Genomic DNA, 12,506 nt, shown 5'->3' with positions numbered 1-12,506 from the left:
ATCTTGACTGGGGTCTGTGCAGTGCCTGACACAATGGGGTCCTGATCTCGGCCTGGGTCTGGGCAGCGCCTGGCACAATGGGGCCCTGATCTCGGCCTGGGTCTGGGCAGCGCCTGGCACAATGGGGCCCTGATCTCGGCCTGGGTCTGGGCAGCGCCTGGCACAATGGGGCCCTGATTTCGGCCTGGGTCTGGGCAGCGCCTGGCACAATGGGGCCCTGATCTCGGCCTGGGTCTGGGCAGCGCCTGGCACAATGGGGCCCTGATCTCGGCCTGGGTCTGGGCAGTGCCTGGCACAATGGGGCCCTGATCTTGGCCTGGGTCTGGGCAGCGCCTGGCACAATGGGGCCCTGATCTTGGCCTGGGTCTGGGCAGCGCCTGGCACAATGGGGCCCTGATCTTGGCCTGGGTCTGGGCAGTGCCTGGCACAATGGGGCCCTGATCTTGGCCTGGGTCTGGGCAGTGCCTGGCACAATGGGGCCCTGATCTTGGCCTGGGTCTGGGCAGCGCCTGACACAATGGGGCCCTGATCTCAGCCAGGGTCTGGGTTGTACCCAGCACAATGGGGCCCTGATCTCAGCTGGGGCGTGTGCAGCACCCAGCACAATGGGGCCCTGATCTTTTCTGGGACTCCTGGGTGGTGCCCGGCTACAAGCAGCAACAACAACAGGACCCAGGAGCCTAGTCCTTGTCTATGGGCCCTTCTGCTTTCGGTATCTATGACTCCTCCAGCTGCATGACGCTAGCATAGTGGAATGCAGCCCCAGCAGAGGTGAGGGCAGGCTGTTGAGGTAGCAGCAGCTGGTCTGGATCCCCCCACTTGTGGCCCCAGAGGGGTTTCCTTGGGTCCTGCTCTTGTCATGATCCCCGGCCTGCAGTCTGTTTGACTTGAGGTATCTGCAGCACGTGAGTTTGCCCGAAGTCTCACGGCTGCTTGGGGCCAGGCGCGTTCAGCTCAGGATCCTGCTGCTCGGAGCTGGCCAGGGATCTGCCCCCAGTTTCCACGCATGTCCAAGGGCAGCAGATCTGCCTGACATCATCTTCCCAGGTGCAGCCAGCACTCCTGCCCCTCGAGCGAGGGCGTGCTGCTGGCTGGCGCTGGCTGAGGCTTCGCTCCCGTCTCCTCCTCACAGACCAGGGAGGCCAGTGGATTCTCCTGGGTTTGCCTGTGCCCTGGGACAGGGGACACGTGACACCAGGCAGTGGCACTGACACAGAGCGAACGAGGCAGGTCCCCTTCTCAGTCAGGCCACCAAGCAGCTTCTGCTCTTCAGGGGAGTCCCGGAACAGCAGGTCCCGTGGCCAGAGGCCCCAGTGATGGGCACAGTCTGAACGTGCAGAGTGAGCTGCCCCACCAGGAGGTGATTGGCCGGAGAGTGATTAGGGTATGTGGGCCCAGGTCTGTTACACTCGAGCCCCACTAGGCCCCTCTGCAAGTGTAAAGCGGCCTTAAATGGAGCAGAAGACAGAGACCCGTCAGCCAGGGTGGAGCTGGCACATGGGCCCTGCTCCCAGGCCCAACCACAAGGGGCAGATGGTCGTGTGGCCGGACTGCACTGCGGCTATTCTCTGCCCCAGGGCCTATGGGGGAGGCGGATTGGGGGTGTGGCTGGAGCACACTGCGCTGTGGCTGTACACTGCCTCCCAGGGCCCATGGGGGGAAGATCGGGCATGTGGCTGGAGCGCACTGCGCTGTGGCTATTCCCTGCCCCACAGGGCCCGTGGGGGGCGGATAAAGGGTGTAGCCGGAGCACACTGCACTGTGGCTATTCTCTGCCCCAGGGCCTGTGGGGGGCTGATCAGGGGCATGGGTGGAGCACACTGCACTGTAGCTATCCCCTGCCCCACAGGGCCCATGGGGGGCAGATCGGGGGCATGGCCGGAGCACACTATGCTGTGGCTATTCTCTGTCCCAGGGCCGTAGGAGGCTGATCGGGGGAGTGGCCAGAGCGCACTGCCCTGTGGCTATTCCCTACCCCACAGGGCTTGTGGGGGGCAGATCGGGGGCGTGGCCGGAGCGCACTGCCCTGTGGCTATTCTCTGCCCCCAGAGCCTGCGAGGTGCAGAAGGCAGCGCCACCCTGGGGCTGCTCTAACTTACAGCAGCTCCTGGCAGACCCCAGATCACCACAGGGAGTGCAAAGGGCTCTGGGCCGGGGACGCCGCTGGGGTCAGGTCCGGCCCCGGGAAAGCGGGACACGCGAGGCAGTCCGCCCGATGCCCCGCTCCCCTCTGTCGGGGGGGGGCGCCCCGCCCAAGATGGCCCAGGGAGGGGGGTGGAGCCCGATGCATTGTGGGTGCCGCCCATGGCAGCAGCAGGTGAGCGAGGAGCCGGGGGAGGGCAGCGGCTCCGGGCGCGGCGCAGGCGGCGGATACTCCGGCCCGGCTGCCAGGTGGGTCCCGGCGGGGCTGGGGGCTCTGCGGCGCTGGGCGCCAGGCAGGTGGTGCCCGGCCGAGGCGGGACGCGGTGCAGAGGCAGCCCCAGGAACCGGCCGCGCAGGTCGGAGCCCCCGCGGCTGCCCGAGCGCAGGAGGGGAGGGGAGGGGAGGGGGCCGTGCGCGCCACGCGTGTCCGTGCTTCCAGCGTGCAGCCGTGCGGGGCGGGCGCGCAGCCAACGCGTGTCTGTGCCCTGCTGGGACTGGTGCGTGAGTATGCGCAGGAACCTCCCCTGTGCGTGTGTCTGTGCACGGACCGTGTGTGTGCGTGCACAGCCCCCGTGCATCTGTGCAAGCACCCTGTGTGTGCACGGAGTCTGTGTGTGCGCACGTGCCCTGTGGCTGGGGCACGTGGTGCTTGTACTTCTATACGTGTGTGTACAACACCCAGCAGGGGGACGCAGTGCGTGTCACCTTGGCACTCACCTGTGCCAGGGCTGAACCGGGGTGTGTGTGACACGGGCACGTGCCAGGCTGTGGCTGGGCATGCGTGTGCCGTGCTTGTGTGCACAGTGGCTGGCGTGCGGGGTGCATCTTGTGTTTGTGGGGTGTTGCTGCTCACCCGTGTGCCCTGCCTGTGCATGTTGTTTGGTGACTGCGCCACGCCCACTGTGCTGCAGGCCAGGCCGGTTAGTGCAGGCTGGCGGGACCAGTTCTTGGGGCGGGGAGCAATGCGGCACCTAAGGTGCACCCCTCCCTCCCCAAGCTGTGAGCAAGTTGGGGCCCTTCCACCCCTTTGCAGCTCTGGGCCCCGCCCCTGTTTGGGTTCGCCCCACGTCACCCCAAGCCTTTGGGCATCGGTGGTGGCGAGTCGTGGTCCCTATGGCCACAAGCCAAGGCTGAGAGTCAGGAACGGGTCTGCTCCTCTGTAATTTGGACTCCTCCCTCGTGCTCCCCTGTCTGGCCTTCCGTGCTGCCCCCAGTGCCACTGTGTCAACCCCTCCGGGTAGCCTTCTTGGAGACATGGGTCACCCTGGAGGTGCCTGTCCCTGCACAGCCAGGTCAGCCCCAGGTCCACTCTTGGAAGGACAAGGGCTCACTCCCTGCCCTGGCCATGGGTGCCCCCCTTTGGGCAGGTCGCCCACCCGCAGCGGGGCTGCCAGCTCCTGGGCTGAGGGGTGTGTGAGAGATGGGCTCAGGAGCCAACTGGGCTGGGGGCGGAGGATGCCAGCGCTCAGGGTGCCCTCTCCCTGCAGGCTCAGCTGTGCCATGTCCCTGATGGTGGAGGTCGGCGAGAACCAGCCAGGGAGGATGACGGCAGATGACATCATTGCTGGCACACGGCAGGTGGTGAAGGGGCTGGAGGCTCTGCGGAGCGAAAACAGGGGCATCTCACAGCGGCTGCAGGAGGCCCTGATCCAGGGCCATGGGCAGGAGGAGCCCTCGGGGAGCCAGGCCCTGCAGCTGCTGGAGGAGAAGTATGACCTCGTCCGCAAGTCCCTGGAGGGGATTGAGCTGGGGCTTGGCGAGGCAAAGGTACCGGCTGTGCTGTGCCAGCGCCCCAGTGCGGCAGAGGGGCTGCGAACAAGGGAAGGGCATCTGGCAACAGGAGCGCTGGCTCTGGGGGGCTGCTTCAGCCCCACCTTTCCCAGCAGGGAGTGCTGGAGGGGGCAGGGTAGTGGTGCTAGCTGTGGTGGGAGCTCCCAGCTACTCCAGTCCCAGCTTCTCCCAGAGGGTGCTGTGGGGGGGTGAAGCAGGGTGGTGGCTATATGGGCTTCTCCCAGCAGGGGGCGCTGTGGGGGGGGGGTGGAGCAGGGCGGTGACTATATGGGCTTCTCCCAGCAGGGGGCGCTGTGGGGGGGGGGGTGGAGCAGGGCGGTGACTATATGGGCTTCTCCCAGCAGGGGGCACGGTGGGGGGTGGAGCAGGGCAGTGGCTATATGGGCTTCTCCCAGCAGGGGGCGCTGTGGGGGGTGGAGCAGGGCGGTGGCTATATAGACCTCTCCCAGCAGGGGGTGCTGTGGGGGGCAGGGCAGAGGCACTGGCTGTGTCGGGAGCTTCCAGCCATCCCATTCTCTCCCAGCAGTGGGCGCTCTGGGCTGTGGGGCAGGAGGGTGGCTGTGGGGAGCTCCCGGCCATCCCAGCCTCTCCTGGGGGTGGTGCTGCGCTGTGCGGTGGCCAGCGTGACAGGCAGGGGGTTTTCTTGCTGAGCTGAGCTGTGCCGTGCCCTGCCCAGATGATGATCGCGCTGTCGTCCCACATCGGGGCGCTGGAGGCTGAGAAGCAGAAGCTGCGGGCGCAGGTGAAGAGGCTTTGCCAGGAGAACCTGTGGCTGCGGGAGGAGCTGGCGGGGACCCAGCTGCGGCTGCAGCAGAGTGAGGAGATGGTGGCACAGCTGGAGGAGGAGAAGAAACACCTGGAGTTCATGAACCAGCTGAAGCAGTATGACACCAAGGAAGGGCAGGTGCGGCCCAGACCCCCCTGGTTGGGGGTGGGGAGGGAGAGGAGCAGGTGGGGCCCAGACCCCCTCCCTGGCTGCACAGCATCTACGTTCCCACCTTTGCTGGCTGAAGCCTCAGGCAGGGAGGAGCCTGGGCCTGGCCAAGTGGCAGTGGGGGGTCTGAGATCTCAGGGGCATGTGGGTGTAATTTGGGGGTGGTCGGGGGAGCCCAGGCATGGGGGGTGCTGGGCTGTGAGGTGGGAATGCTCAGCCCCAGCTGCCTTCCCCCTGTACCCTCAGCCGGAAAAGGACGACGCCCAGAGGCGGAAGGATAGCCTGGCCTCCCTGTTTGCCAGCGACGAGGATGAGCAGCGGCAGGGTATGTGCCGGGGGGGAGCCCCAGGCAGGGGGGCTGTGGGGTGTGGGCTGTAGGCTGTTGGTTCGGGCCTGGCTCGCTGCCCCTCAGCTCTGTGAGTGCACCCCAGGATCCCTGCTGTCCGCCCGGGCGCTGACCCAATGGGTCCAATGAGCTCAGCCCCGCGGTTCTGCCAGCGTGAGGGCAGCGACCCGGTGCCTCCTCCCACCAGCGAGGTTTAATGGTAACGGTGGGAACAAAGCGCTGAGAGAAGGTTTGAACCTGCCTATCCTGCACTGCCTGTCTGCCCACCCTCCTGTGCACCCACCCTGCCTGTCCTGCTGCCCCATGCTGCCCTCCTGTGCACCCGCCCTGCCTGCCCTCCTGTCTGCCCCCCCTCCTGTGCATCCGCCCTGCATGTCCTTCTGCTCCATGCTGCCCTCCTGTGCACCAGCCCTGCCTGCCCTCCTGTCTGCCCCCCCTCGTGTGCATCCGCCCTGCATGTCCTTCTGCTCCATGCTGCCCTCCTGTGCACCCGTCCTGCCTGTCCTCCTGTCTGCCCGTCCTCCTGTCTGCCCACCCTCCTGTGCACCCACCCTGCCTGTCCTGCTGCCCCATGCTGCCCTCCTGTGCACCCGCCCTGCCTGCCCTCCTGTCTGCCCCCCCTCCTGTGCATCCGCCCTGCATGTCCTTCTGCTCCATGCTGCCCTCCTGTGCACCCGCCCTGCCTGTCCTCCTGTCTGCCCACCCTCCTGTGCACCCACCCTGCCTGTCCTGCTGCCCCATGCTGCCCTCCTGTGCACCCACCCTGCCTGCCCTCCTGTCTGCCCGTCCTCCTGTCTGCCCACCCTCCTGTGCACCCACCCTGCCTGTCCTGCTGCCCCATGCTGCCCTCCTGTGCACCTGCCCTGCCTGCCCTCCTGTGCATCCGCCCTGCATGTCCTTCTGCTCCATGCGGCCCTCCTGTGCACCCGCCCTGCCTGTCCTCCTGTCTGCCCACCCTCCTGTGCACCCACCCTGCCTGCCCTCCTGTCTGCCCCCCCTCCTGTGCATCCGCCCTGCATGTCCTTCTGCCCCATGCTGCCCTCCTGTGCACCCACCCTGCCTGTCCCCCTGCCCCGTGCTGCCCTCCTGTGCACCCGCCCCACCTGTCCTGCTGCCCTGCGCTGCCTGTCTGCCTGCCCTCCTGTCTGCTCACCCTCCTGTGCACCCGCCCCACTTATCCTGCTGTCCTGTGCTGCCTGTCTGCCTGCCTGTCCACCCTCCTGTGCACCCGCCCTGCCTGTCGTCCTGCCCCATACTGCCCGCCCACCTGTCTGCCCACCCTGCATGTCCTCCTGCCCCGTACTGCCTGCTCACCTGTCTACCTGCCCTCCTGTGCACCCGCCCTGCCTGTCCTCCTGCCCCATGCTGCTCTCCTGTGCACCCGCCCTGCCTGTCCTCCTGCCCTGTACTGCCCTCCTGTGCACCCGCCCCACCTGTCCTCCTGCCCTGTGCTGCCCTCCTGTCTGCCCGCTGTCCTATGCACCCGCCCCACCTGTCCTCCTGCCCCATACTGTGCACCTGCCTGGCTTAGCCATCCACCTGCCTGCCTGCTCGCCGTCCTGTGCACCCACCACACCTGTCCTCCTGCCCCACAGGTGCGCAGTGCAGGGCAGGACAGGTGTGTACCCACACCTGTCCTCCTACCTGCACTGCGCACCTGCATGGCCTAGCCATCAACTTGTCTGCACACCCTCCTGTGCACCCGCCCCACCTGTCCTGCTGCCCCACGCTTCCTGCCCGTCTGTGTACCCGCCACACCTGTCTTGCTGCCCACCTGCCTGGCCTAGCCACCCACCTGCCTGCCCACCCTCCTGTGCACCCGCCTCAGCCCACCCTGCACTCCTGTGCTCTGGCCCACTCTGCCCTCCTGCTCCGCCTTGCCCTACCTCCTGTGCACCCTCCCACCCCATCCCAGCCTGGGCAGGCCCAGCTTCTCTACACAGCCAACGGACGCCTGCTCCAGCAGCCCTGGAGAGTCCCTTCTACCCAGCCATTCCCAGGCCGTCCCCAGCCACCCGCCGGCTCTAACAGCCCCCCAGGGTTTGCAGTCGGGTGACTCCCACCCCCGGGCCACCTTCCGGATGGTTTTCTGACAGCCCCCTATGACCTGAGCCGACCCATCTGTGCAGTGATGACCCGCAGCTGTCCCTGCCACCCGTCACCGAACAGCCCCACGTCTGCCTCAAACTCTGGGGGCTCCCAGCCAGCCGGACCCCTAGGCAGGGGCGGATGGGCTCTGGATGGGCTCCTCTGCATGTTCCCCGTGGCACCCCTCGCCTGCCCACACCCCTAGAGACAGCTGCTTCCTGGCACCAAGGGGGTTAACATTTTTACTGCCTCCCCCTGTGGGGTTTTACAGAGCCCCTGCCCCCGGAGCCCAGCCTAGCCCGAGACTGGAGCATCCACCCAGCTCCTGGTTTCAGAGTGGGAGCCGTGTTAGTCTATATCACCAAAAACAGCGAGGAGTCCTTGTGGCAACTTAGAGACTAATAAATGTACCTCAGCTAAGCTTTCGTGGGCTAAAACCACTTCGTCGGATGCATGGAGTGAAAAATACAGAAAAAGCTTATGCCCAAATACATTTGTTAGTCTCCAAGGTGCCACAAGACTCCTCGTTGTTTCAGCCAGCTCTAGTTGCTGAGTCCAGGACCCTGGGGCAGTGAGCCAGGGATGAGAGGAGGGCCAGTGTGGCGGTGGGGTAGGTGAGAGGAGGGCTGGAGGGAGGAGGCAGCCCGGGGGCAAGAGGAGTGTGGGGATAGGTGTGTGGGAGGGGAAGGGGACCCGAGGGGAAAGGAGAAGGAAGGAGAGGAGGGTCGGTGAGGGTGGGAGAAGTTGGGTCAGTGCGGGGGTGTAGGAGGGGAAGGGGGCCTGGGGTGAGAGGAGTGTTGGGATGGTGGGGAGAGGTGGATCAGGGGGCGGGGGGGAGAAGGTGGCCCTGTGGGGAGAGGAGGAGCCCTGAGGCGTGGAGGCCTCTGCTGACTTAGCCCCATCAGTTGGGGAGCTGGGTGAGGGGCATCCTGCCGGGGGGTCTTCGCCCCGACTCCCCCAGCTGTGCTAGGCCCTGGGGGTTGGGGGGCGCTGACCCTGGCTCTGTCCTGGTGGGTCGGCCCTGAACTGGGCGCAGGACAGCTGTCAGGGCCTGGGGCTCGCGGGCGCCTCCCTTCACTGCTGCTCTCCGTAGGGAGCCAGCCGACCAGCTCAGCCATGGCAGCAGCACAGCAGGGTGGCTACGAGATCCCGGCGCGGCTGCGAACGCTGCACAACCTGGTGATCCAATACGCCTCACAGGGGCGCTACGAGGTGGCTGTGCCACTCTGCAAGCAGGCGCTGGAGGACCTGGAGAAGAGCTCTGGGCACAGCCACCCTGACGTGGCCACCATGCTCAACATCCTGGCGCTAGTGTACAGGTGAGGGCCGCAGCCAGCGGGGCAGGGCCAGCCCTCGCATCTCCTCCCCCATTGGGCTCCTGGCTGATGCACGATGCAGCCCCCCGGGGCTCAGAGACACCCCCAGCCAGGCATGTGGCAGAGCTGGCTCCAGCACTGAAGGACATTGGCAGCGCCATGTGCAGAGGGAGGCTCGCAGAGGCCTTGGGGCTTGTCCTGTGTGGCTAGCGGCACGTGGCCTGGGCGGGGAGGGGTCCCAGGCCTGGCTGGTATCTGGGCAGGGATCGGGGATCCAGGTGAAGTGAGGGTGGGCCAAGCTCCTGGGTGACACTGCTGCTTTCTGCCCTGCTGCAGGGACCAAAACAAGTACAAGGAGGCCACGGACCTGCTGAACGACGCCCTGGACATCCGGGAGCAGGCCCTGGGTGTGGAGCACCCGGCGGTGAGTGCCAGGGAGGCGGGGGGTCTCCCTGGATCAGATATCCTGGGACAGTGGGTCCTCCAAATGCAGCTGGAAAAGGGGAGGGGCCTCCCCATCCCAGTGACTCTTGGGTCCAGCACGGTTTCCAGGCACGGGCCCTGAATCCTTCTCTGGAGAGATGAGTCCATCGCCAGCCACTGCCCACAGAGTGCAGCGGGAGAGCCCCTCGTCAGCCTGCTCCGCTCCCCACAACGCCACTGCTGGGGGGGGCTAGAATAGCTAGGAGCTCCGCCCCCCCCCAGCGCCCCCTGCTGGGAGAGATGGAGCTAGAGTCCCCTGGAGCTTCCCCCATCAGCATCCTTGCCCCCCTCCCCACAGCGCCCCCTGCTGGGACAGGTGGGGTTGGAGTAGCCAGAGCCTTGCCCCACCCCCTAGCGCCCCCTGCTGGGAGAGGTGGGGCTGGAATAGCCAGGAGCTCCCCACACAGCCAGCGCCTTGCCCCCTCCAGCGCCTCCTGCTGGTAGAGGTGGGGCTGGAGTAGCTGGAATCTCCTCCCATCAGCCAGTGCCCTGCCCCACCCCCTAGTGCCCCCTGCTGGGACAGGTGGGGCTGGAGTAGCTGGGAGCTCCTCCCATCAGCCAGTGCCTTGCCCCCCCCCCAGCGCCCCCTGCTGGGAGAGGTGGGGCTGGAGTAGCCGGAAGCTCCTCACACAGCCAGTGCCTTGCCCCCCCGAGCGCCCCCTGCTGGGAGAGGTGGGGCTGGAGCTGCCTGGAGCTTCCCCCATCAGCCAGCACCCCTGCCCCCTCCCCACAGCGCCCCCCCCCCATGTCTGTGGCGCGTCTGTGGTGGGGGTGCTCCCTGCGGGAAGGAGACGCATGTCCGTGCTGGTGCATCTGGGCCCTAATGCTGCCCCCTCCCCTGGCAGGTGGCCGCCACCCTGAACAACCTGGCCGTGCTGTATGGCAAGCGGGGCAAGTACAAGGAAGCGGAGCCGCTGTGCAAGCGGGCGCTGGAGATCCGCGAGAAGGTAAGGCCGCCCTGGCGGGCACTGCCAGCCACAGCCCCTTGGCCTGGCCCCATCCCTGACGCTCTCCCTCCCCTCCCGGGCAGGTCCTGGGCCCCACGCACCCCGACGTGGCCAAGCAGCTCAACAATCTGGCGCTGCTGTGCCAGAACCAGGGCAAGTTTGAGGAAGTGGAGCAGTACTACGAGCGGGCGCTGCGCATCTACCAGAGCCAGCTGGGCCCCCACGACCCCAACGTGGCCAAGACCAAGAACAACCTGGTGAGGGGGGGATCTACAGGCGGGGGAGGAAGGGCCCATGACTGCCCCTGGGGGGAGGGTCTGGGGTACTGGGGGAGGAAGGGCCCATGACTGCCCCTGGGGGGAGGGTTGCTTGGGGAGGGGGAAGGGCCCATGACTGCCCCTGGGGGAAGGGGAGGGTTGCTAGGGGTGGGGGGGAGGGTCTGGGGTGAGTGAGGGGTTGGAGTACTGGGAGAAGAAGGCCCATTGCTGCCCCTGGGGGGAGGGGGAGGGTCTGGGGGGCTCCTTGGTGGCTGGCTGCAGGGTTTCTGCAATTGTAGCATGCATGGGTGGTGCTGCACAGGAAGGACTAAACTGCCCCTGCTCCCTGGTCTGGCCTTTGAGGGGGGAAATCTGGCCCCTGGGGTGGGGGGCGGCGGCGCGCTGGCAGCGCCACCTGCAGCGGCGCTGGGTGAATGAGGACTCCCCTGGTAATGCTCCTCTTCCCGCCAGGCCTCCTCCTACCTGAAGCAGGGCAAGTACCAGCAGGCCGAGGAGCTGTACAAGGAGATCGTCGCCTCACATGACCAGGAGCGGGCAGCTGCCCACCACGGTGAGGCCACCCAGCAACGGGGCTGAGCCATGCACCGGCATGGGGTTCAGGGGCAGGTTTATTGCCGGGGGAGGGGGGCAGGGTCTCGGTGTGGTTTCTCTTAATCTCCTCTCTCGTCCAGGTGACCCCGCAGCAGGCCAGAGCAGTGCAGACCCCCTGAGCCAGGTAAGCACCAGGGCCTGTGCAGGGGCCAGGCCCAGTCAGCAAAGGAGGGGCACTAACCAGCCTGGTGGGCTGCAGCTCCTCCCTGCCGGGAGCTTTGCACACCCCAGCTCCCCCCTGTCTCCCCCAGGATGCCATGGGCACTGTGCGCCGGAGCAGCTCCTTCTCCAAGCTGCGGGAGTCCATCCGGCGTGGCAGCGAGAAGCTCGTCTCCCGGCTGAAAGGCGAGAGCGTCCAGACCATTGACCCCAACCCTGGGTAAGGAGCTCCTGCACCCAGCGCTCTAACAGGCTCTGATGTCCTTGCCAGTGTCACTAGTGCCCACTGGCACAGCTGTCTTTGGCCACTGAAGTGCTCCTTGGCCCAAGGCAGCTGCCCCTGCCAGCCCATGGCTCTGTAGAGCTGCCCCGACCCGTCGCCAGTTACTGCACTTGTGTGCCACCCAGGGAGGGGCCAAGAGCAGAGCCCCACAGGACCCCCATGCCTGAGGGGGTGACCACTCCCCCTTCCCAGCCATGATCTAGCGTCTAATCCAGTCAATGGGGGTGACCCTGGGTTGGCAGAGTGCAAATGCTTTCCTGGGAGGGTGGGGGGCACCTGTCAAACCCTGGGTCTGTTCTGCCTGGGGTTACCCTCAGCAGCCAGCTCGACTGCTTTAACACCTGGCACGGCCAGTGCCCCACTGTGAAGGCTCTAGCCCTTGTGCTGGGTTGGCCTGTCCCAGGGTGGAGGGCAGGCTGACTAGCCCCTGGGCAAGAACTGTGGCACTGCGGGTGCACTACCCGCATGCAGCGACGCCAGCTGCTCACCTCACGCTCTCCCCTGCAGGATGAAACGCGCCAGCTCCCTGAACGTCCTGCATGTGGGTGAGAGGCCACCGGTGCCAGCGGCTTCCCCAGCGGTGAGAACTGGGCCCAGGGCCCCAGCAGCTGCAAGCCCAGCAGCAGGGTTCCTGGCCCAGGATCCCTTAACTCCCTGCTCCCCTTTATTCCCTCTCCACAGGTGCCCAGCAGGAACCTGAGCGCCAGCAGCAGCTCCCTCTCCAGTGCAGGCTGAGGCACTGCCATGATCAGGCCAGCTGGAGTCTCAGCTCTGCTTGCTACCAGCCCCCCTGCAGCCTGCCCATTAAGCCTCCAGGGAGCAGAGTGCACAGAGCAAGGGGCACTGCTGGCTGCACCCCAGCCAGCCCCCACACTGGCTGCAGTGAATGTGCCCCCCTCAGCTAGGAGAGACCAAGCCGGTGCCTGCCCCCTACTGGGCTGCTCTGGCTCCATAGCACAAGCTGCTCCTTCTCAGGATGCCCAGGGGCTTGGCCTGGCCCTGCTCCAGCTGCCTTAACTCCCCCCCGATTGCAGGGGCCAGCGCTCGCTATTTATTCTATTTATAGGACATGGTAGGTGAGAGCAGAACAAGCACAATGTGAATAAAGGTGTTTAGCAACTGCTGGCTCTGGGTCTGTGTCAGGCCTC

The 12,506-nt window shown here is 66.3% G+C and overlaps 1 protein-coding gene across 5 annotated transcripts; it reads left to right on the top strand.

The window, feature by feature from the left end:
• Positions 1 to 1,309: 1,309 nt before the first annotated feature.
• On the top strand, positions 1,310 to 12,475 carry KLC3 (kinesin light chain 3). 5 transcript variants are annotated; one of them, XM_050927817.1, is made up of 13 exons: positions 1,311 to 1,384; positions 3,630 to 3,909; positions 4,610 to 4,837; positions 5,114 to 5,192; positions 8,395 to 8,620; positions 8,954 to 9,041; positions 9,946 to 10,047; positions 10,131 to 10,304; positions 10,776 to 10,875; positions 10,997 to 11,040; positions 11,168 to 11,295; positions 11,866 to 11,938; positions 12,040 to 12,475. In XM_050927817.1, exons 2-13 carry the CDS (start codon positions 3,643 to 3,645, stop codon positions 12,091 to 12,093), a joined length of 1,563 nt encoding a protein of 520 aa, XP_050783774.1. In that variant the 5' UTR covers positions 1,311 to 1,384; positions 3,630 to 3,642; the 3' UTR covers positions 12,094 to 12,475. The 5 variants fall into 5 exon arrangements, with proteins under 5 accessions (XP_050783771.1, XP_050783774.1, XP_050783773.1 ...); XM_050927814.1 differs by having other exon boundaries at positions 1,310 to 1,384; positions 11,866 to 12,475; XM_050927816.1 differs by lacking the exon at positions 1,311 to 1,384 and adding an exon at positions 2,296 to 2,317 and having other exon boundaries at positions 11,866 to 12,475.
• The last annotated feature ends 31 nt before the right edge of the window (positions 12,476 to 12,506 follow it).

This window comes from Gopherus flavomarginatus, chromosome 18, assembly GCF_025201925.1.
Source record: "Gopherus flavomarginatus isolate rGopFla2 chromosome 18, rGopFla2.mat.asm, whole genome shotgun sequence".
In the NCBI taxonomy this organism is placed as follows: domain Eukaryota; kingdom Metazoa; phylum Chordata; order Testudines; family Testudinidae; genus Gopherus; species Gopherus flavomarginatus.
Note: the sequence above shows the minus strand (reverse complement) of the source record. Positions and strands in the feature narration are given on the sequence as shown.